The sequence below is a fragment of the Mastigoproctus giganteus genome, chromosome 2 (assembly GCF_048544385.1).
Source record: "Mastigoproctus giganteus isolate SK-2022 chromosome 2, ASM4854438v1, whole genome shotgun sequence".
Taxonomy (NCBI): Eukaryota; Metazoa; Arthropoda; class Arachnida; order Uropygi; family Thelyphonidae; genus Mastigoproctus; species Mastigoproctus giganteus.
The window spans coordinates 2,101,284-2,127,196 of record NC_143576.1 but is presented as its reverse complement, the minus strand read 5'-3'; the positions used below and the strand labels follow the sequence as shown (position 1 = coordinate 2,127,196).

General features: G+C 39.5%; 1 protein-coding gene across 1 annotated transcript in view; it reads left to right on the top strand.

Moving 5' to 3' along the window:
* The window catches only part of Dhc98D (Dynein heavy chain at 89D), a 971,787-nt gene that overhangs the window by 653,909 nt on the left and 291,965 nt on the right, over positions 1 to 25,913 (top strand). The window contains exons 41-42 of the mRNA XM_090387912.1: positions 5,980 to 6,127; positions 20,004 to 20,139. Coding sequence (XP_090244038.1) covers positions 5,980 to 6,127; positions 20,004 to 20,139 — 284 coding nt within the window. The remainder of the gene's footprint in view (positions 1 to 5,979; positions 6,128 to 20,003; positions 20,140 to 25,913) is intronic.

The following is a 25,913-nucleotide window of genomic DNA, read 5'->3' as shown; positions in this document are numbered from 1 at the left end:
TCAACCTATCATACAGAACACATTCCTTTCAGTGTCTCTCTTGTTATCTGACAGAAGGACATTAGAAAGCTCCTGAACAGTTTTTACGCCAAGAATTCTTCAGATCCTAATGGAATTTTACAATGCAATGTTAATAAAAAATAAATCCCATAGTGACTGCCAATATTTTTTTATTCTAATAGATTCCTTAGCAGTCACCAGTTGTATAATAGAAATATAATTATACAATAATCAATATATTTCCAAAAACAATTTAAATGAAAATCACATTTTACATCTGGAAGACAGTCTAGATCCCTTTTGAATTGAAGAGTATACTAGCCGTGATGCTAATAGTTGTTGCTTGAATGCTAAAGAGACTGACAATGTCAGTTTGGTCATTTGTTGTATTTCTGATAGCATAATAGCAAGATCACAATCAATGAAGAAGCTTATCAGAAAACATTAGAAACATATCATTATTAGATTCTGTTAGTAATAAATAGAAAGCACAAAGTGCCACTAAATAGAAGGCATTTAAAATGAGAGAACTTCACAAGTTGTTGTTGTTGTTATTTGGTTTTTAGGAGCATTAGCAACTAAGGCCATATTGCTCCAGAAATATGCGGTGGTCATTCCCTGACCTTTCCGCATCCTCCGTATTTGGTGGTGACGGGCTCGAACCCCGGTCTAATCAAGAAGCGTGTGCTACGCACTGCTGCTCCTTTCCACCTGGCTACGGAGGCGCCACTTCACAAGTGAAGTGCTTTCATTTTAAGTATTTAAATCAGAATTTCTTATCTAGAAGAATTCTAACCACCTTCTACCATTCCCAGTACACTACATTCGGTGTCTCCTGTGGTCTTCTGTCAAAAGGATATCAGAAGAATTTTGAACAGCCTTCTAACTCTTTTGATGATCTTGTTGGTGTCTCCTGTCGTCTTCTGTCAAAAGGATATCAGAAGAATTTTGAACAGCCTTCTAACTCTTTTGATGATCTTGGTAAACCACCTCCTACCATTCCCAGTATACTCCATTCAATTCTCCCTGTAGTCTTCCATCAAAAAGGTATCAGAGGAATTTTTAGCAGTCTTGATTCCAAGGAAGTGCCAGTTCCTGATGATATTTTTCCACTCTTTCTCAAAACATGTGCTTCTGAGCTTACTCCTGTTCTATATTGCCTTTTATCACTTGCTTATTCCACAGATATTTTTCCTTCTGCTTGGAAATTTGCCTCATATCCAGGCAGTTCCTAAAAAGGGTGACGAAACCCCTATCATCCAGTTATAATACCATTGCAATTACTTCTACTCTTTCTAAAGTAATGGAAAAATCAATTTACCGCCAACTCTTAAACTATCTAGAACCCTTCCATCTAATCAACAATCGCCAGTATGGAGTCCATTAGTGTTGATCCACTGGTGATATTCTGGCTTATGTTACCCCCATCTATGAACAAATTCAATGGAAAAGTTTGGCAAAATTCCAGCAGTTAAGATTTCAAAGACTTTTTGTTATAAAGGTCTTCTAAATAAGTTTCCATCTTATGGTTTTCCAACTGTTCTTTGTAATTGGGTATCCAGTTTTCACTCTAACCGCTCACTGCAGGTAATGGTAGCTGTCTCTTTGTCCGCTAACTTCTCCTAATGCTGGAAAGAACTGAACTCAAGGTTCAGTTTTTTGTCCCACTCTTTCCATCTTGTATATTAAGGACCTTCTTCCATTGACCAGAAATCCTATCCATAGTTTTGCTGATATTAGAACATTGCATTGCATTCCACCTTCCAGTTTGAGAAACCTTTGCCCACTGCAAACAGCGTGAACTTCTCGAATATCTACCACTAATTCCTTAAATGCTAATCTCCAGATAATTCTCCAGTGGGGCAACGATAACTTAATTGATTTCAATCCTTCTAAAACTGTCCTGTCTTATATCTCGTGAAATGAATTCTTCTGCTCCTATGCTTACCTTCGATGACATTCATATTTCTAGACAACATCCCATATCTTGTCTAGATTCTATCTTTAATCACATATCTTATCTGTTAGGATTACCCTGACTTCTAACCTGTTTTGGCTTAAGCACATCACAAACATTGCTTCCTCTGTATATAAAAAAACTGGGTTTTCTCTTTCGCTCTCAGAATTACTTTTCTTCCAGAAGAGCTGCTCACTCCGTACAAATCGAAAATCTGCCCTACCATGGAATATTGTTCCCACATCTGGGGCAGTGCCCCTAAAACCTCTCTCAGGCTTCTAGATTCCATTCAAAGGAGGGCAGTTTGGTTAATTAATGACACTTCTCTTACAAAGTCTCTCCACTCTCCATCTCATAGACATGTTTCTATAGTTCAAAAAACTATAGCACTATTCTTCTGAATTGGCTTCTACAATTCCCACTCTCTCTCTTTTCCAAAGCAGTCCGAACACGTGCCACAACCATCAGCACCTTCAAACTCACAGAACAAGCTTTTCTTCTTCCTTATTTATTCCTTCAACTTCAGTTTTCTGGAACTTTTCCTTTCATATATATATCCTGAAAATTATAATCTACATAAATCCAAATCTAATGCCAACAAGTATCTTTTTTCATCTTCTCAACCTTCAGCCCCTGCATGGTACTAAGCAGTGCTTTTTTGTAAAAAAATAGGTGCCGGTACACATTCTTTGCTATCAGGAAAAATTGAAAATAAAAGGACATGAAAAGTACAGTACTCTAAGAAATTATTTCCTGATATTTTTACTTAATAGTAATGTTTTTGGAATAAGAACAACAAATTAAGTATATTAACACACAGTTTATTAAGCATAAATTTATTATTCAAGTATATAAGAAATAAGTAAATGTTTTAAAAATAGGTAATAAGTATAAAAGTAAGTAAAAATAATTTCATAATAAAGTTTTTATATAATAATATATTAGTAAAATAATAAGAGGAGTTTACCTCAATATAGTGCGTAGAACACTTCCGTATGATACCCTCCAGAAATAAAAACGAAAAAAATCGACAACTTACCGGTACATTAGAGTAAAATATAAATAATTAAATAATCAATTTAATTATTTTTAATCAATTTAATATTCGTGTAAATCAACATGAAGCCTCAGTTCATGCTTCTCGTTCAGCAGCATCAGAATTAGCCTTTCATGCCATTAACAAAAAACATACTTTTTTATTTAACGAGGCCAAAATACTTAACATTTAACATAATTATACGTGACTATTAATTGCAGAAACCGTTGAAATTAAATTACACGAGAATTCTGTTAATGTTCGGCGGCCATATTTGATCTCCGATGCGTGGACCTTTACGCACATGCGCGAAGACAAATAATCTCTATTTAAGTATCAGATTAAACCCGATTCGGTAATTTTCATTCCTGTGATCACGACATACGGTCGAAAAGCGTTGTCAGCTTCAGGAAGGAAAATCGTTTTGAATATTTTCGTTAGATTCTTTTAATTGTGTTAATTTGATTTTTAATTGTTTTAAATTGATTTGAATTGTGTTAAATTGATTATTTAATTATTTATATTTTACTCTAATGTACCGGTAAGTTGTCGATTTTTTTTCCGTTTTAATTTCTGGAGGGTATCATACGGAAGTGTTCTACGCACTATATTGAGGTAAACTCCTCTTATTATTTTACTAATATTATTATCAACGTAGAACATATTGAGCAGTACAGCTCTGATTCATACTACCTATATAATAATATAATAATTTTATTGTATTTTATATAATAAAGTTTTTATATAATTTATACAATATTCCAAATTTTTATTGAGTTCTCATCCAACACACTATGCCGACTTCTTACTGTTTGTGTTTGTTGCTGAATGAAGTTTCTAAGCAGCCAAGAATTGACATATTTGCTGAATCCAAATGCCAACATTTCATGTTTAGTAGGTTTAATACCTTCGTTGTCGCCATTTTCCTTCTCTTGTCATCGATATTGTCACTAGTTCTTAAATTTGAATTTTTTTTTTTTTTGAAACAGTCCAAAATGTCGATGTCATTCGGATATCCAGCACTGTGACCATGTAAACAGGGATAAGGAAATTTATGGAAAAATGTGGATAACGCACTTCCGCAAAACAACAGATGATTATTTGTCGAGGTAAAAGAAAATCACTCTCTCCTAATTCTTGAACAGGACACTTGCAGTTGATTCCCTGCAGTGTCCAACCTACAGCCCATGTGGAAAGTGAATTAAAACAGAGTTTTAAATTTTGCTAATTATCAAAAAATTCGCATTAAGTGAGCATTTAAAGGCAAAAGTAAGGCATTTTTTTGAAAAACAAAAGAAAGTCATATTTTTATAATTTTAATAAACTCTAAAAAAATAAATTAGTGACAAAGATTTGTTTACACATAAAAGCCTGAAAATAAAAAACGGTAACGTGAAAACAGAAACTTCCTTTTACATGTAACAAGATATGGAAAATGTAACACTGATATTTCTCGAATCACTCAGTGCGGCCCCCGAAAGAATTCTAACTTTGAATATGTCCCTTCTACGAGAAAAGGTTGGACACCACTGCAGTAGAAGGTGAACCAGAGCCCATTGGGAATACCCCTTGATCTGCTCATTGTTAGGGCGCCTCCGTAGCCAGGTGAGCAGGAGCAGCAGTGCGTAGCACATGTTTCTTGATTAGACCGGGGTTCGAGCCCATGACCACCAAATACGGAGGATGCAGAAAGGTCAGGGAATGACCACCGTATATCCCTGGAGCAATATGGCCTTAGTTACTAATGCTCTTAAAAACCAAATAACAAACAACAGCTCATTGTTGATCAATGCGACTTCTCCATATGTGAATCAGGTCGTATGTTTTGGATATGTTTTACCAGGTACCACTAAATTGTAGAATGGTAATCCCTTTAGCTCCCTAAATTCTTGCTTAGCAGCAACACTAATTTCATAATTTGCCTGAAGTGCAAACAGTGTGTACGCAGTTAAGTCTCTCCTAAGTCGTTCGTTATATGAAAATTTGCTTCACTCAACTGAAATTATTTTAAATGTAATTTCCAAGGGGATTAAAAAAAAATTCTCTCTAAAAGGAGTTCGTTAAGCAAAGGTCCAACTGTGTAATTCTAAAAATGGTTATAAAGTTTTATATAGAAGATATCTTAACAATAGACAGTGAGATGAAAATTTAGTTAAATAACTTTAACCGTCTCAAAAAAAGCACTGGTATTAAGTAATATAGGTTCTGATACCCATTTTGGTTTTCACAATAAATAAATGAATTTATTAAAGGACTAGACAAATTATTAGAGGGAATGAACAAATTTTTGGCATTTTTTTTTTTTTTTTTTTAATTTTTGGCCAGTGCTGTGTAAGTTTGCTTATTTATTTATTTTTTTTTTTCTTTTGGCTGATGCTGCATAAGCTTGCTTTCTTGCATGTATGCCTCTACTAATTCTAATACTAATTATAAATTATAAAAGCATGTGAACAGTTACTTGCTTTTATATTAATTTACTAGCATCACAATGCAAAATGGTGCAAGCTTATGCAGCATCAGCCAAAAGAAGGAAAAAAAAAAAAAAACCTCCCATTTCATCCCTCCATTCGTTCCAAATGCTTGTCCAGCTCAGCCTTAAACTTATTTAGGCTATCAACATCCACAAAAGATGGAAGTCTGTTCCACCAATCAACCACCCACTGGCTAAAGGCAAATTTTCACACATCTATTCTACAACTGTCTTTCCTCAATTTGAATCTATGCCCCCTCAGATTCTTAATCTGAGCAAGAGGAAGAATCCCATCAGCATTCAGCTTGCTCAACCCGTTCAAGGCCTTATACACCTGAATTAGATCAACTCACAGGTGGCTACTCTCCAGGCACTGCAATTTACAGAACTTAAGCCTTTCTTGGTGTGTGTGTGTGTGTGTGTGTGTGTGTGTGTGTGTGTGTGTGTGTGTGTGTGTGTGTGTGTGTGTGTGTGTGTGTGTGTGAATATAAATGTGATAACTTTACATATTTATAGGTGGACATCAGAAGGATTACCTCCAGATGAACTCTCGATTCAGAATGGTATTTTAACCACACGAGCAAGTCGATCCCCGCTATGTATAGATCCCCAACAACAGGCTATTACTTGGATTAAACAAAAAGAAGAGCCAAATGATCTAAAGGTACACTTTTATTGATGTTATGTGAAAACAATTATATATTTAATGATTGTATACATTTTATTATATTTTTATAGATTTTATTATAGATTATCAAAACTGATAATCTATAATAATAATATATAGGGCATCCCAGAAGGAATCTACCTTCTGGGATACCCTATATCTGCTAATGTTATCCCAGATAACATCACATGGGGATTCCACTGCTGTTGTTATCTGAGATAACATCAGCAGTGGATTCCCCATGTGATTTTGAGCAAAAACAATCTAGATCAATGTGGGTTTGATTTTAAACCAATATGGAGATATATATTACATGTAATAAATCTGAAATACCATATTAAATGTTTATTTTAGAATTAGAAGTTAAAAATATTTTAAAAGCATCATAAAACTTCCTTGTTAGTTGTAAAATCAATTATTTTAAGAAATAAGCACCAGTGAAACTCTTGTGTTGTTATCGCTCTCTTTTGTTGTTCTTTTTGAATATTAGTAGTGGGAAATGATGCAAGAAACATGCAGCAGTCCCAAAAGCAAGGTTCTGGGTACTTCAAGGTTTTCATGGAACAAGGAAATGCATCAGTTGTATTCAAGTAGCTAAGAGTAAGGACAGGTGCATGTATACTTGCATGTACACTAATGCTAAGAACATAGTAAATAAATTTGATGAATTTGAAGTTCTGGTCAAGTCATCAAACGTAGACATTGTTTAGATATCAGAGACATGATGTCAATCAGATATAAGGGATGCAGAATTTGAATATGGGGAGTACAATATGTACAGAAAGCAGAGGACAGAAGGGGGGAAAGGGGTTGTGCTCTTTGTTCAGTAGCACATAAAATTTAAAGCAATGCATCCATTTGGTATTGGTGGCCGACCAGTGAAATGTTAAGTCAATTTGGTATGATATAAGCACTGAGAAATCAAAACTGAGAGTAGGGATGTGTTATAGCCTAATGACTGTGATAAGTACAATGAATAACTATACAGAGAAATAATGTGAGCCAGTAAATTAGAAAATCTTATAATGGGAGATTTTAACATTTTCAGATATTGCCACTGGAACTTGTGGTTTGGTCACACACACTAGCAACTAACAGTTTTGTGGACTTATTGGTTGACTGTTTTCAACAGAAGCATGTTAGAGAGAGCAATATTCTTGATTTAATTATCATTAGTGAAAAACAGTATTTCTTATTTTCTTAAATTAAGAACTACTGTTTAAGGGTTAGATCTAAATGGATATCAGATAAAACAGTGAGACTCATGGCAGAAAAGAAAAATGCTTGAGATGTATCTAAATGATCAGATGATACAGAAGCCTATGGTAGCAATATCCTAGTTTGTAATGAAGTCACAAAGGAGGTTAAGTAAGCCAAGGCAGATTATGAGAAATCTGTGGCCAATAGTAATAGAGGCATGTGATGCCAGAAAGCAAGCATATGAGCTTATGTAGCATCAGCCAAAAAAAAAACAATTTTACACAACCATTCCCTCTAAAAGTTTGTCCAATTCCTCCTTGAATTTCTTATTATTATTATTGTTGCTCTTATATTATTTCTCCCTGATTGGGGGATTCCACTCCGTGATGGGTACTACTATCAAGTACACAGGGTGGTTGTTGTTATGTTTGGTGTTACTGTTGGTCGAGGAACTCTCTGACTATCCTACGTGTTGAGGATTGCGACTTTCTGGAGTTCCTTGTAGGTGTTTGCTGGGAGACCTATTGCTGCTTGGCTGTCGTGTAGGGTCTTTGGCATCATACCTGTGGTTGACACGGTGACCGGGATAGTTGTAACTTGTTGCATGTGAAACATCTCTTTGATCTCCTGTCTTAGGTTCGTGTACTCCCTGATTTTTTCTCCTTGGGTTTTCTCAGGTTACCAGTGTTGGGTACCGCTATGTCAATCAGATAGGTAGCCTTTTCCTTCTTGTCCACAAGGGTTATGTCCGATCTGTTGTGCGGGATTGTTTTATCCGTTATTATAGCGTGCCCTGTGCAGCTTGTTGATTGGGGTATTTATCACAGCCTGTGATTTGTACTTGTAGTATGGTACACATTCTTCGATCAACTAATATTTCCTTGCTAGCTTCTGATGTATTATCCTGGCTATCTGGTCGTGTCTATGAGTGTACTCAGTCTGGGTGATCACCTTGCATCCTGCGGTGATGTGTTGGATCGTTTCTGAGGCCAGATTGCATCATCAACATGTGTCATCAAACACTCTGGGCTCCTTGGATGTATTTTCTATAGTTCCTGGTGTTGATTACCTGGTCTTGGATGGCAAGCATGAATCCTTCAGTGTCGGGGGAAGAGTGTCCCACTCATGAGCCATGCATTGGAAGCAATTTTGTCTATGCGATCTTGAAGGAGATCATTGTAGTGTCTGCCATAGAGTGTCTTCTCTGCCCATCTTTTTAGCTTTGTTTGTACCTCCTGGTTGTGGGGGGGGGGACTTTGCGCTTAGGTTGAGTGGGGTATACCACTTTTATCTATCTTCCTTATGGCCTGGTGGAATGCTGCTGTTTGTTCTGGAAGTAATCCTTCAGGTAACTATCACTGTCTTCTGTTGCTCATTGAGGTCTACCAGGCTCCTTCCTCCTTCTTTCCAAACAATTGTCAGTCTCTCCACGGCTGACTTAAAGTGGGGTTGGCAGCTCTTGGTCATCATTGTCCTTGTCTTTCTCTTGTCTTGTCCTTGATATCTTCCAGCTCAGTGTTAGTCCAATCTATGACCCCGAAGGATTATGCTAGCACTGGGACTGCATAGGTGCTTATTGCTTTAACTGTGTTCCCTCCATTGCCTGCGTTCCCTCAGCTTTTCTCTAGCAGGCTTCTGAGTCTCTAAAAGTATTTTTCAGTCAGGCAGGCCTTAATTTCCTTGTGCTGTAACTGCTGAGCCTGCATCATTCCCAAGTATTTGCAGACCTCTCCCTCTGCCATAGTTTCGATCTCTTTACCAGTCTTCGGATGGTAGTTTCGGTTGACTAATTTTCCCTGGTGCAATCCGTGGGTCTTGCATTTGTCTAGACCAAATTCCATCCTAATATCATTGCTGAATTCTTCGATGATCTGGAGTAGTTGCTGGAGGAGTTTCTCGGTTCCCGTGTAGAGCTTGGTATCCTCCATGTACATCAGGTGAGTGAGTGTATACAGGTTCTTCCTTCCTTCCTTCCTTCCTTCTTTCTTTGAGGTTATATCCGTACTTGCTGCTGTTGAGCATGGTGGATAGCGGGTTAAGTGCTAGACAGAACCACAATGGGCTCAGGGCATCATCTCCCTGAAAGAATCCTCTCCTGATGGGGATTGGCCTGGTTGTGATGTTTTCGACCTTAATGGCGGTACTCCATTTCGCCATTATTTCTCCTAGGCAGTTTGTCACTATCGGATTGACTTTGTAGATGTTCAGCGTCTCTATTAGCCAGCTATGAGGCATGGAGCCAAAGGCCTTTCTGTAAACGATGTAGGCTGTTTACATGTTACGGCACTTCTTGTAGGCTTGCTCCATAACCGCGGCATCTATGGTTAACTACTCCCTGCATCCTTTGCTCAGCCGCTTGCATCCTTTCTGCTGTTCAGCCTTTATGTTCTGACTCTCCAAGTGGTCTAATATCTTCCTGGTTATGCAGCTGGTCAGGATCTTGTACATTGGGAGGCAGGTGATTGGTCTATATTTCATCTGGTTTCTTGTATCTTCATCTTTAGGCTTCAGATATGTGATTCCTTGAGTGAGAAACTTCGGGATTGTCTCTGGGTGCCTTATCATTCAGGTCAACTGCTCTGCCAGGTGCCTGTGTGTGCAAGTGAGCTTCTTGTACCAATAGTTGGGGACATTATCTATTCCTGGAGTTCGCCAGTTGTGAGCGTTCTTGATCATCTGTTTTAATTCGTATTCCCAAATCTCCCACCCTCTCATTTCTTGTACGTCCTTGGTTTTCTTACATTCTAGTTCTATCCAGGTGGCTCGGCTATGTTTCCCCAGAACTCCTCAATCGTCTTCTTCTCAGGTTGTCCATTCCCTTCTTTCCCATCTTCTCCGAGATTCCTGTAGAAGCCTCTTTGGCCCTCATTGAAGATTTGTTTGTTTATTTTCCTCTGGGAGCTCTCTTTGTATCTGTGTAGTCTCTTGCTGAGTGCAAGGAGGTTCTGCTTCAATGTGTTCAAGTTCTCTCCTATTCTCTGATTTTTTGTCTCATGTTTGCTGTCGACGCTGTCTCTCTTGAGGATGCTCTTCACTTTTCCAATTAATTTCTTATTCCTATTGCCCCGTTGGTACTGGATCAATTGGCCTATCTTGACTCTTAATTCTTCTATCTTCTGCTGAAGTCTTTTTTTTCCCAAGCTGGCAATTCCTTCTGTTTTCGGTTCTTCTTCTGCTGGTCTCTCTCTTCTCTTCCATTAATCCTTGTGGCTGCTACTGCAGCACAATACACGGCTGTCTGGATGGCCTCCAATGTTGCACCATTGCTGTCAAGATAACAAATATTACGTGCCAATTGAGGTGGTCTGTGACTCTTCACAAGGTTCTATTCGGCCTCTGTTTCGGTATCACGTGAGTCTTTGTGGGATCCATTCCTTCAAATTTTGTTAGGGCCTTCTTCCACTCATCCTCTATTCTGGATATCTTGACCTCGTCTCTTTCCACTTCAGCTGCTGTGGGTTGTATTTCTTCTTGCTCTTCCTCCTCTGGTTCGGTGGCGGAATGCCCTTCCTCCTCTGGTTCCTTATTCTTTATCCTTTGTAGTTGATCGCTCACTTCCTGCTTGATTTTTTCCAAGATTGCAGAAGGCGCCTCCGTAGCCAGGTGGGAAGGAGCAGCAGTGCGTAGCACACGCTTCTTGATTAGACCGGGATTCGAGCCCGTCACCACCAAATATGGAGGATGCGGAAAGGTCAGGGAATGACCACCGCATATCCCGGAGCAATATGGCCTTAGTTGCTAATGCTCCTAAAAACCAAAAAAAAAAAACAAACAAGATTGCAGAAGCTATCAGGTTCTTCGTGACGATGGTCCTTCTCTCGTCTGTTATTCGCTGTTCGGTGACCTGAATATCCAGGAATCGTTCCAACCACTTTGTATGTAGTCTCGCCCTATAAGTTGTCATATCAGTTTCCAGATTTGTTCTTTCATAGTATGCTTGCATGATGTATGTATTCATTATTATTGTTATTATTATTAGCTATATGGTGCAGGGAAGCCTGAGGCTTATATTGAACCATCCCAAAAAAAATTCTCTAGTTAACCTGAGAGAGAGAGAGAGAGAGAGTCAAAAGTAGAAGGGAATCGCCAAGAAAGAGAAGAATGATGATATCCAGCTCAGGACCCTGGGTGTGCCAAGCCCATACTCACCAGATGTGAGCCTCTGGGGTAAGTATTTAAGCTAACTTCCACAATGAGAGATGGAAGTTTGTTCCAGCAATTAACCACCCGCTGGCTAAAGGCCAATTTCCGCACATCTATTCTACAACTGGCTTTCCTCAATTTGAATTTATGCTCTCTAAGGTTCGTAATCTGAGCACATGGAAGAATCCCATCAGAATTCAGTGAGCTCAACCAATTCAAGGCCTTATGCACCTCAATCAGATCACCTCTCAGGTGAGTAGTCGCCAGCTGCTGCAATTTGCAGAACTTAAGCCACTCTTGGTAAGGGGATCCCTTCATCCCCCCCTCACCAATCCTGTTGTCCTTCTCTGTACACAGTCCAGCAAATCTACATCCTTCTTAAAATGAGGCCTCCAGACCTATATGCAGTACTCAAGGTGTTGCCTCACCATTGCTGTATACAAAGGGATAACACCTCATTTTTTCCGCTGGCAAAAATCCTTTATATCATTGACAAAACCCCATGACCTGCTCTTGCAGCCTGTGTGCATTACTCAGAAAACTTCATATCTGACTGCACAAGTACTCCTAGGTCTTTTTCATTTTCTACAACCCTAAGTGTAGTATCACACAGTTGGTACATTCCTCTGGAGTTACTTCTACCCATATGCAGTACTTTGCATTTGTTAATGTTAAACTTCAGTCACCAGTTTTCGGCCCATCTGCCCAAATTTTCTCGCTTCTGTTGCAGTAGCACACTGCCATTTCTGTTATTAATGGCAGTGTGCTACTGCAACCCTGCCAACCTTTGTATCATCTGCAATCTTTGAAAATATGCCTGATATACCTTCATGACTATCATTGATAAAAATACAAAACAATAGTGGGCCCAACATCGGACCCTGTGGGACTCCACTAATAACATTGGTCTACGAAGAGCAGCGTCCATTGATTACCACCCTCTCTGCCTTCTCCCACTCAACCACCCTTTAATCCACTGTAGCAACTTACACTTAATACCATTCTGCTCTAATGTTTGTTTAACAACCATTTTGGCCTAAACGTTGAACAATATTTCTTAATAGGTATGAAAAGTCCAGTAGTTTCCACGATTAATTCCTCGAATGCTTCCCACTTAGAATTTGCTGTTGGTTACATCATTGGTTGGTCCCACTGTACAGAATTAAAAAATTGTCTGAGACCACCGTAGTCATCTTTATGGAAGCAAAAACCCTTTCCTTTACCCCTGATGGTAATTATACTGGTTGTCTCAAAAATATTGGTACAAACGTTTAGTGGAGGTAGGTAACATCTAAAGGAACGTAAATCGCATAGAACCCATAACCGCAAACATCATAGGAAAGTAGTAGCAGAGGCACAAGAAACAGAAATGACACAAGACAGTAATTAGTGGCAAACATTTATTTGACATAATATTAACAATGGAGTACGAGATGGATGCATTTCATGATGTTACAACAGATGCTCGAAGGTTCCACCATGTGATGCGATGCATGCGTGACACCGACGCAGCATGGATTGACGGACACGGTTGAACAGACCTGGAGTTTCTTTGACAGTAGTAGTAGCAGCGCAGACAAGTCTCGCCACGAGATCCATTTCCATCTCCACAGGCGATTCATACTCGATAGATTTGAGGGCCCCCCTCAGAAAGAAATCAAGGCTCGATAAATCAGGTGAGTCTGGGGGCCAGGCAACGGGTCCACCACAGCCAATCCATCGACGCCCAAAATACCTGTTCAAATGGTCACCTTCCATAATGGGCAGGTGCCCCATCATGTTGAAACCAAATGTTGCGTCTCTCATTTGCTGGAACATCGTCAAGTAACCCTGATAGAACTTGTTCAAGAAAGATCCGATATTTAGCGGAGTTCGTGCGGGATGGTAACAGGTATGGGCCGACTAAGAAGTAACCAACCATACCTGCCCACACATTTATTGCGAAGTGATGTTGTGCCACATGGGGGCACACACCGTGTGGGTTGTCGTGAGTCCACACTTTATCATTGTGCTGATTGAATAAGCCTTCCCGAGTGAAATAAGCCTCATCCGTGAACAAAACATCGGCTGTAAAATTCAAGTCTTGAACACTTTCTTGGAGAAACCACTGCGCAAAAGCCACACGTGCAGGATGATTTTGGGGGAGCAGTAACTGAACCCTTTGGAGATGAAAGGGGTGTAAGGAATCGTCATGCCAGACACATTGTACACTGCAACGAGACACTCCTAAGGCAGAGGCAGCGGCACGTGTGCTGGTAGAAGGATTATTCGGCATTCAACACACTTTCTTCCATGGCAGGAGTTTGCATCGAACGTGGTCTCCCCACACTACTCCTGTTACCTCTAAATGACCCATAATCGCACAAATTTTGATGCACACTTGCAAACAAACGGTGGTCGTACATGTCTGTCTAGGAAGCGTTCTCCATAAATTCGTTGAGCAGCTCGTCCATTGCCCTCTGCTAATCCATACACTAGGTGCATGTCTGTAAGCTCACAGTTTGTATATTGATGCATGCTCTTCATGTGGCGACTACTGCTTGAATGAGTAAACCAGAAATTTCCCTCTCGCAAACTGATGAACAGCACCATCTACCGACTTACGGTGACGTTTCCGGTTATGGGTTCCTATGCGATTCACATTCCTTTAGATGTTACCTACCTCCCAATATTTTTGAGACACCCTGTATAATCCTTGTTTGACTCCTTTATTGTTGTTAATTGGGTCTTATAGTTGGCCATTAGAATATTTTATACAGACTTTTGAGTTTTTATATAGGCTTTGGATCACTTTCTGGAGTTGGGTTGGGATATTTTCTTCATGTAGAATGTGCCAAAGTTTTTCCTTGTTTACATTGTCATATGCTTTTTCATAATCAATAAACAGCAGAAATGTTGGTAGATTGAATTCTCTTCTTTTCTCCAAAATTTGTTGTAGTGAGAAAATGGCATCTATTGTGCTTCTCCCTTCTAAGAATTGTTCACTGTATTTATTAAGTTTATTCTTTGGTATATTAGAGTATAGTTTTGCAGCAGTTGACAGCAGTGTTATCCCTCTGTAGTTGTTAGGGTTATTTCTGGAGCCTTTTTGTGTAAATTGATTACTATTCCTGTTTCCCAATCTTTGGGTATCTGTTGCTTATGCCACTTTTTTATATAGTAACATTAAAATTTTTATGCTTTTTAAATAATGGTTATTTTCATTCTGCCTTCTGCCTCTTTGCCTTTCCTTCGGGGCTGCATTGACGCTACGGCCAAACCAACCATGGCCGGTGGCCTCACCCAAAGAGGGACCTCATTTTCAGTGTAAATATTTTCTAAAGTAGCAATAAAAATTTCTAATAATAATAATAATAATTTTTATGAATGACAGAGAAATATATATCAAGGTATGGATGAATAAAACAATATAATATAATATATAAATTTAAAAATCTATGTAGTATTTGTATTTATATGTATGTGTGTGATATATACAGGGTTGTTAAAATTAAAGTATCCCTTTATAACAATGTTACCGCATCCGGGGTAGCCGATGTGCCAGCACTGGGGACCCAGGGTGCTGGTGTGAAGTGGATCACTGGCCACAGCAATAAGCTTACTACACCGAAAAGGACAATTAACATTGGCGAATGGAATGTTCGAACGGGGCACCACGTTGGACAAAAGGAAATCATTGCCCAAGAACTACTTAGGTGCAAGATATCAATCGCGGCATTATCCGAATTAAGGCTCACCGGGTCTGGAACGATGATCATCCAACCACCAGCACCTAACGAAGCGGTTATGCTATTCTACTCTGGTGGTGAGAAACGAGAAGCAGGAGTGGGCTTTTTGGTCGATGCTCAGGCCACCAGTAGTGTGATCGCCTTCCAACCAATATCGGACCGCCTGGCAGTTCTTACTGTCAAGGGCACCATCAAGACCCATATTATCTCCGCCTATGCGCCAACTGAGACTAGCCTGGACCCGACCAAGAATGACTTCTACAACCAGCTCCAACATACGCTGGATTCAATTCTGCAGACAGAAGTGATCATCCTCGCAGGGGACTTTAATGCCCACATTGGCGTGGACAGATCTGGTTGGGAAACAACAATGGGCAAGTTTGGCCATGGGAAGATCAATGACAACGGACTACGTTTGTTGTCCTTTGCCGCATCTAACAACCTGATCATTGGAAACAGCCATTTCCAGCACCCTCAAAAACATCAACTTACATGGCAAAATCCATCTGGCAAGGACTCAGCAATCCTGGACTACATTTTGATCAATGGCAAATTTCGCTCATCACTCATGGACGTTCGTGCCATGAGGGGACCTGATTGCGGATCTGATCACTACCTCATCCGGGCTAAGGTGCAGCTCAAATTACGGCATGCAAAAAGATCATCTCGATCAGCCAAGCTGGACTGGAGGCAGCTAATGAATGCTGCCAACAAACAGGCATATCAGATCGCCCTATCCAACCGCTTTGAGATGCTGGCCGTGCCCGAGGATATAAATGAAGAAGAAAAGCAGATCTCTGATGCCATCCTGGAATGTGCCAAGCCCCTATGTCTACCTGCCCAACTTCGAACGCAACCATGGATATCAGACGAGTGCCTCGACCTCGTGGACAAACGAAAACAGGCAAAGTTGGTCGACTTTGAACGGTACCGGCAGCTAAACCGAGAAGTCCGACAAAGAATGACAGCAGAAAGAGAAGCATACTGGAACCAAGTGGCAGACGATCTTGAAGTGGCGGCATCCAAGAATGAGTACCGCACTCTCTACCGCACCCTCAGATGTCTGAGTGGAAAGACCAAATTGACTAGTGACAACATCAAGAATGCTGATGGGACCTTCGTGCGATCACCATCCGAACGCCTGCAACGGTGGAGTGAATTCTTCAAAGCTTTGTATAATCACGACCCACCTCAGGGACTGCCAGCAACAGCACTCTCGATTGACCCCCCTGAGGTCTCCATGGTCGATGTTGAGCCTACAGTAGAAGAAGTGAAAGCAGCCATACAATCCCTGAAGAATGGCAGGGCACCAGGAGTGGACCAAGTCACCACAGAAGCGATCAAAGCCGGGGGAGATGTACTGCTTCGCCGACTACACTCACTCCTCAAAACCATCTGGTGCATTGAACAAATTCCGCTAACATGGAGGAAAGCCATTATCGTACCGATCCACAAGAAAGGTGATAACCGGGACTGCAAGAACTACCGTGGCATCAGCCTCCTTTCCATCATCGGAAAGGTCTTTATGAAGATCATCCAGTCCAGACTGCAAAAACATCGCGAGAAGAACAGGCAGGATTTAGACCCGGGCGAGGATGCTGTGATCAAATCTTTGCCATTCGTCAGCTGATGGAGGAGAAGATCCGGTGTGGACAGCGAACCGTCATTGTTTTCATTGACTTTAAGTCTGCTTTCGACTGTGTCCACCGGCCTGCCTTATGGAAACTACTAGAGGTTGAACATGTACCTCGAAAAGTCATCACACTCCTCCAAACTGCATACAACGGTTTAACCAGCCAGGTGCGCATCCAGAACGATTTATCTGAGGAATTTACCATCCAAACTGGAGTCTGCCAAGGGGATGTAGCCTCCCCGTTGCTTTTCAACATCGTGGTCGACGCCATTATGAGGCAAGCATTCAGAAACAGACAGGGCATACAATATGACAAGGATCACTATGTGACTGACCTGATGTTTGCTGATGATAGTGCTATCCTTGCCGGTAACGACGGTGAAGCCACAGACATCCTCTACGACATTGCCCGCATTGCCGGGCCATACGGTTTGAAGATCAATGCTGGTAAGACAAAGGCTCTGACAACAGATGGGTCGCAAGCCACCATCTATCTCGAAGGCGTCCAGATCGAGCAAGTGCAGGACTTTAAATACCTTGGGTCGCTGGTCCAGGAGAAGAAAGTTGCATCCACCATGGAAATCCACAGCAGAATTGGACAGGCGGCCACTGCGTTCGCCTCGCTCAAATGGTGTCTGTGGAAGAGGACCAACATTTCCACAAAGACTAAAATCCGACTCTTCCGGACTTTGATCCTGCCCATTCTTCTTTACAGATCGGAAACATGGATTTGTCTCAAGTTAGATTTGAACAAACTTGAGGTATTCCAAATGCGATGCCTGCGGCAGATCTTGGGCATCTCTCTTCGCAACCGCATCACTAATGATACCATCCGCGCCAGATGCCAACAGCAACCAACCATTGCTGACCAAATCCAGAAGCGAAGGCTTAGATGGTTTGGCCACGTATGTAGAATGGGCACGAACAGAATACCATCCACACTCCTTTGGAGACAACGACCCACCCAATGGAGCATCCAACGGACCACGCCTAGGTAAACGTGGGCCAAGCAAGTGGAAAATGACTTGAAGAGCCAACATCTTGACCTTAACCAGGCCAGGACTGACGCCATGGATCGTAAGGTATGGAAGAACATCACAGAGCAAGTCCGAAACCCTGCGGCACCTACAGCAGCATACTGGTTGCGTGGCCAACTGCCTCCCCCAGCTGCCAGCTAAGGACCAAAGAAGAAGAAGAAGAAGAAAGTATCCCTATGTAGAGGGCTCTGGAGCAAGTTCTAAGGTTCATACTGAAGAGAAATTTGGACAACAGAAACAATAAAGAATACGCTCGCCATTTATCGGAAAAACAAAAGTAGTTACAAAATTTGTCAATGTATGGCACGTAACTATCTTATTTACAAACAGCATTTATAAACAGCAGAAATGTTGGTAGATTGAATTCTCTTCTTTTCTCCAAAATTTGTTGTAGTGAGAAAATGGCATCTATTGTGCTTCTGCCTTCTAAGAATTGTTCACTGTATTTATTAAGTTTATTCTTTGGTATATTAGAGTATTGCTTTGCAGCAGTTGACAGCAGTGTTATCCCTCTGTAGTTGTAAGGGTTATTTCTGGAGCCTTTTGTGTAAATTGATTACTATTCCTGTTTCCCAATCTTTGGGTATCTGTTGCTTATGCCACTTTTTTATATAGTAACTTTATTTGCATAATCGTAAGTTATTGCCCCAGAGCCACTACTCAGCTCTACTGTACTGTATAAAAGCAAAGCAGTCTCTTCAGAATCATAGATGTTTGCCTGCACTACAGCAGCAATGCCAACAATGTTGCAGGAAAAGGCGCTATTAGAGAAGCTGTACTATCAGAACAGCAACAATGCAGCTGTGACTATCAGAGAATTCCAGCGTCAGAAGTGCATAAGGCCCTTGTTGACCTATGACTGTGCTGTCCGCAAAATTATTGCGAAATTTTAAGCGATAGAACATCTTGGTATTCAACCAGGTAGAGGTTGAAAACGTGTGGACTCCTCTCGTGTTGAAGATGTAGCTATGGCTGTTGTAGATTTATCGTCATTATCCATGTGGTAGCACAAGTGTGCCAGCTGTTTCTCATGAAGTGGACATGCCATATTCCACTGTAATGCTAGTAATGCGTCAGGTGTTGCCGTACAATCCTTACAAGATGCACATGCTACAGCAGCTAAAGCATGGTGATGCAGATATTCATTTCACATATGCACTTCAGTTTCTGACGCAAATGACAGTGGATATCACTTGGCTGTGGAACATCCTATGGAGTGATGAAGCCCACTTCTTAAATGGACAAGTGAATATGCACAACTGTCACATTTGGGCAACAGAAAACCCTTGAGTTATCCAAGAAGTCCTGTTGCATTCTCCAAAAATTGACAGTATGGTGTGAATTTATGGCCACATTCATGATTGGGCCTTCATGATACCATATTCATGCAAGATGGTGTGCCACCCCACATCCACCATTATGTTCAAAGATTGCTAAGGCACCACTTTACAGATGAATGGGTCATCGACCATTGTTTCCAGACATCTTGGCCACCCCGATCACCAGACTTCACCCATGTGACTTCTGGTTGTGGGGGATTTTTTGAAGAACCAGGTGTATTGGGAAGGATGTCAAACTCTGGCAGATCTGAAGAGTTGAAATATTAGACGTCATGTGCTGGCTATTCCAATTGCCATGTTACGATCTGCTGTAGAAAATGCTATTCTTCAAATTGAAACTGTTGTTGACCAAAATGGAGGATACATTGAACAATTGTAGCACTTTTCAAGTGATTTGTATTGCCACAGCGCCATATAGTGACAAATTTTGTAACAAATTTTTTTCCCCAATAAATGGCGAGCGCATTCTTTATTTTACCTGTTGTCCAAATTTCTCTTCAGTATGAGCCTTAGAACTTGCTACAGAGCCCTCTAAATAGGGATACTTTAATTTTAACAACCGTGTGTGTATATATATATTAAAGGGGCCTCAAATTTAAATATGGCCTGAGGCCTATTCCATCCTTAAACCGACCCTCTCTCTCTCTCTCTCTCTCTCTCTCTCTCTCTCTCTCTCTCTCTCTCTCTCTCTCTCTCTCACACACACACACACACACACACACACACACACACACACACACACACACACACACACACACACACACATAAAAATCAACTTTTTTCATATTTCAGGTTTTATCACTTAATGACCCTGATTTTCTGAAGCACTTGGAGTTAGCTATTAAATATGGACGTCCTGTTTTGTTTCAAGATGTAGATGAGTATATTGATCCAATATTGGATAATGTATTAGATAAAAATATTAAATGTGAGTAGCTCTAATTTTCGTTATTTTATATTTTTAAACATTTTGTTTTTCTGATATATTTTGGATGTTTTTTAATATTGACATCTTAATATTAAAACATTCTAATATTTCAACTCTTCACAGTGGTGATTTAAACAATGTTGCAAAATTCTGGTCTTTTAATAATGAATAAAACACATAAGACGAGCAAAAATTTTCCATATTTCTAATAAAAACTTTATTTCAGTTAGTCAGGAGTTGCAAACTTTAATGCAAAAATATATTTCTTTAAGAATATAAAGAATAATTAGAATTTTTATAAAGTAAATATAAATAATAAATTAAGTCTTTCCATAAAATATGATTTGTGTTATTATATTTTTATGAAATGTTACACCGTATGACCAGAAGTCTTTAGACACTTCCCTGCTTGTACAGATATTTTATACTGTACAAGATGGTCGCATTTCATCTGTGGTATTTTATTCTCAGGCATACCGATATAAACCTTATAGATCTAGCTGTGCAGCAGCAGTACGTTAGACTCCAATATGGTTCCTGGATCAGAACTTACAGACTTTCCATGTGGGATGGTGGGCAGATGCCACATCCGTAACCTGTGCAACTTTGACTTGTCTGAACTTCCCAAAATGCACTGACAGATCTTATTTAAAGATGAAAGACCATAGTAATACAATCGCCTCCATAGGCAGGTTGGAAGGAGCAGCAGTGCGTAGCACACGCTTCTTGATTAGACCTGGGTTTGAGCCCGTGCCCACCAAATATGGAGGATGCGGAAAGGTCAGGGAATGACCAACGCATATCCCAGGAGCAATATGGCCTTAGTTGCTAATGCTTCTACAAACCAAACAACAAATAAGTAATACCTAAACAAAATGAAGGTTGGGACAAAATCATGGACACTTTCAACAAACCATACAGAGAGGTTTATGCCTCTATATGGTTTGTGTCATGACATCTGCAGAAAACATCACAAGCAGGCCCAAAATGAACATGTGTTTGTACATTAACCATCCATGCAGAGCCACTTAGCCTTGGGTTCACTTGGATTGAACATAAACCAAATATGGTGACTGCAATATTAGGCTCATCACGGGTACAAATGTGAAGCAGGGTTTTAGGATAGTATCGTTCCTGATGTTTATGTGTGGAATAAAGAACGGTAGCAGAGGGTGCTATGAATCTACATAATGTTTCATTACAGTAGACTTGTTTGGGTGTTGCGACTGCCTAGAAAGTCTTCTCAACCGCGAAGTTTGGTGCAGGTGGTCTGATGATATGAGACTGATTCATCTGGTTTAGAATTTGGTTTGTTGGTGGTATTGTGTGAAACTACGAAGTCAACAACTTCATAGTTTCACACAATTCCTGGACATTTTGGACAGTTATGTATCACCTACATTGCCACAGTATTATGGAAACGACCCTCTCAGTAGCTTGTGCACAGTGATATCACAAAGTTGGACTGACCAGCTCAGATCCCACATCTCAACTCTTCTGAACACCTCTGGAATGGAACTTGATTTGATTGCAACCAAAACAGTCTTCTTTAAGACTAGCTCAGGATTTTCTTAATTTCTAGTCTGTATGTGATACACTGAATTGTCACATACCAAACTTTTTGAAAAGTTACTTTTCAGAAAGAATGGGGGCAAATTCTGGCTAAGCTTACAAGAGTTGTTAGAAGTGCACCCAGGAGGACTGAGGTTATCATACAGGCCAGTGGAGGCCTACTTGTATGGTAGGTTTTTAAATTGAAACCTTTTTAAAATGATGTGTTTGTGCATATATACAAAGTAAATTCTAAGTTTAAAAGCAAAATATAAAATGGCGTAAATTAGATTTATTGTAATTAATGGCCATTTGAATTAATATCTGTGTGCCTGTATTGAGTTATGGAGGCATGGTTATGCTACTGTTTCAGGCTCCATGGGGAGTAGAATTTAGAAATCTTTATTTGGTGGAACCTGTTAAATTGTTTATTTACAAAAAGAAATTTGTACAAATACAGAAGTCTCTGTTAACTGAAAAATGGCTTTGTGGTCAGGTAATGTCTGTTTTTTTTTTTTTTTTTTTTTTCTCCTCTGTTATCTCTTCATGTTTGAGGTATCTGATCAGAACTTGACCAAAAAAATTTATCAAAAGGAATGGGATGGGATCCCCCTAAAATAGAAGGGAGTGCATGAATATTTGTTCATGCTATCAAATCAATATTAGGTGGGTTGGAAAATTGCTGGTTCAGGTGGATGCATGGATTAATAGTTTAGTAACAGCCATAAGAGGTGAAATTGATTCTTTCACTGCTTCAGTTCAGATGTGCAGTAGCAGAAAGCAAGGTGGTTGTAGGGATTATAAGGTCTGCAGTGGATCCTCATGGGTTAAGCAGTTATATGGACTGTATAAAAACAGGCACTCATATATTTGCTTACACACTAATACTAGGAGCATAGTAAATAAACTATGAAGGACTGTTTCAATAATAAAATGGAAATATTTTACAAATATCAGAAACATGGTGCCTGACGTAGAGGATGCTGAATTTGAATATGGCAAATACAGAATATACAGAAAGGACATCTGTATGTTTAGGTGGAACTTTCCGTACAGGATGGAATGTGCTAAATTGAATGCAGGCATCCGGTGGAGACTGTGGCACAACACCTTACCAACCCCAGTCAAGCCACACTGGTTTGAATTGTTTGCCAAAAATCACTGCCTCTTTTGTGCCACTCTGGGACATACTTACCTGACGTGTTGACAACAATGATCAGGTGTGCCTTGAATGTTGCAAAGCTCACCTGCAGCCATGCCTATGCTCAGATGATACCTGTTTCACTCTGGATAAACAGTTCTCTCTCACACACACACACACACACACACACACACACACACACACACACACACACACACACACACACACACACACACACACACACACCACATGCACAACTTCTTATCATTGTTGTGAAGGCCAACATTTACAACTTTTACTTGAAACACCCAAGAAGCAGGGACAACATGCCTTCTCTTGACAGATCAGCAAAATACCTCATGTGGAGTCTATGAAGGAAGCTACAGAGCAGAATTCTGCTTAAACTTCAGAATTCAAATTCATTCATCTCAGTCGAGAATGGAACCACACAGTCACTTCTTCACTATCATGGAAAAGTCCATACATTCAGCATGCGAACTTATGAAGAAACTGATTAAATGTCAAGCATCCTTTTATACCTTGACAAAAGTCATATATGAACATCCAAGAAACTTATCTTAATTTTCCAAAGTAGAGGTGTTTCTCCAGAGTTTGAAATATTTTATCTTTTATGTAGAATATAAATAGATTATTATGCCTTGAAAATGTACTTACAGTTTATCTTTCATAACAATAATAAAAAATCTGTCTACCTAATATTATCTGATCTAATCATGGCCATTCTGAGAAGTACTCATATTTGCCTAGTTTCTTTGATGATGTTGATGATACAGAAATCAACAAATCTAGTCATGTTAGGTGTAATGTGTTGTGTACTGTAGTACTATGTTGGCATGTTGCAATCCCATATTTTTGGAATGATATGCATGCTGAAAGTGCCAACAGAAAATAAACATTAAAATAAAATAAATAAATAATCAAAAATAAATAAATAAAAATAAAAAATCATATCCCTTAAAGCAAGCTGCCAAAGGGGCAAATGGTTCTGTACTATCAATAAGAGAACTTGCCAAAAGCTATTGTTATTTGTTATTGTTATTTTTTTTTAGGAGCATTAGCAACTAAGGCCATATTGCTCCGGGATATGGGGTGGTCATTCCCTGACCTTTCCACATCCTCCGTATTTGGTGGTGACGGGCTCGAACCCCGGTCTAATCAAGAAGCGTGTACTACGCACTGCTGCTCCTTCCCACCTGGCTACGGAGACTCCCTTTTGCCAAAAGCACCATCAAGAAAGGGATGGGCCACAAGAGTTCTGAAAGGAAAGCTTTAAGTTCTAAAAGGAAAGCTTTAAAGGTGAGGTCTTGTAGGTTGAAGGATAGAAAGTCTTGTCCTTGTTTATACTCCGGCACAACCACCAGGTCAGAGAAATTTACATTAAATCCTAACTATAATCATTAATCGTATTTAGCAGTCACAGACTTGAACCATGGTTTCCCCTCAGACTATAATCATTAATCGTATTTAGCAGTCACGGACTTGAACCATGGTTTCCCCTCAGAGGGCGTGTGCTACTGCACTCTCACTCCAAGAAAGGAATGATTTTTCAGGAGGATATAAGTGACAGTCAAAGAGAACATGAGATCATTTTCAAGGTCACTGCAATGATAAGTGTTTGTCTGTTATTGAAGCCTCTTTCAAAAAAGTTTTTGGTTGAAAGACTCATGAAAATAAGAGTTGGGTAAAAGCTAGATTGAAGCAAAAGGAAGGTAGGTTTAGATACAAATGGCAATTAGGTATAAAAGATTTTTGATGACACCAGAAACAATCATTCCATCTTTGTTACTATAGTTAGGAGATGATTTTTAATCCTTGTCTTTTCTGATTTAATGTTAGCAGCAAAGTCAATATCAATACACAAAGTATTGGTCAGATTGCCACATTGAAGACAATAAGAAATCGTGACATAGATGACGTTCAAGTTCTAAAAGAGGATAGATCTTGACGTTCAAGATCCATCCTCTGACATTGACCAACATGGCTGTAGAGAAAACTGTGTGACAGTCCACAGCAATTTTAAACACTGTTAACTGTTGAGCACTGTCCAGATAGATGCATAATAAATTAGCTCAGGAGAACAGTGCATAATAAATTAGCTCAGGAGAACCAAGCAATAAGACCTAGCAAATAAGGGAACAAAAACAGTGGGAAACAGTAGATTTAAGGCATTGTTTTCAACCCCTCATTCCAGGAATGCAATTAATTATCAAGCAGTTATCCTGATAATGTTGTTAATCTTTTTTCTTTAAGATGAGTGACATGATGAGTAAAAGCTAGTCATCTAATAGTAGATGATTACTGAGCCATTTTGAACTGAAAAGTTTAATAGACCACCTATTGTGAAACATTTACAAATTTTTTTTTTTTTTTTTTTCATATAACAAGAAAAGTAACCTTTAAGTATCACAATTTTAGTTTTTTTCTTTCAAAATGATCAGTTTGTGAATTGAACTCTTTGAACATTGCAAGACATTCAAGAATGCTGGCAGGTTTTGTTTAAGATCACAACAAAGATCTTGGAATCAGCAATACATACTCATTGGTATAAACTATTTTAGAGAACTAAAGAATACTGGAATTGTTTCTAAAATAGCATTTGTAGATTGGTTTAACTATTTTCTGAAAAGGAGTCTGAATATCAGGTTATAATCTGAATTATAACCTGATATTCATATATAAAAAAGATTAGGCACAACTTAAGAACACATTTGGACATTTTCTAGTAAGAGTATTTACATGAATTAGTATTTTTGATAGCAAGTGTTATCATTTCCTTAGAAATGGGTGGTCCTTTAAATTAAATTTTGGAAAAAACAGAACTAAATAAGTTTGGATAGGTCATATTTCTCTTTAGACTGTTCTCATTATGTGTTAATGATGCACATGCATGTTGCAGAGCTGCTAACTCTCCAGATATATGACAGAGAATATCTTTTTTACTCAATTTGATCTGTATTTATCTCACCATCATAATAGAGTTGGAGATAAAAGGTCCACCCCCCCCCCCTTTTTTTTTTGCAAAAACTTAGATTTTCTATATCTTATTCTTTTTACAAAAAAT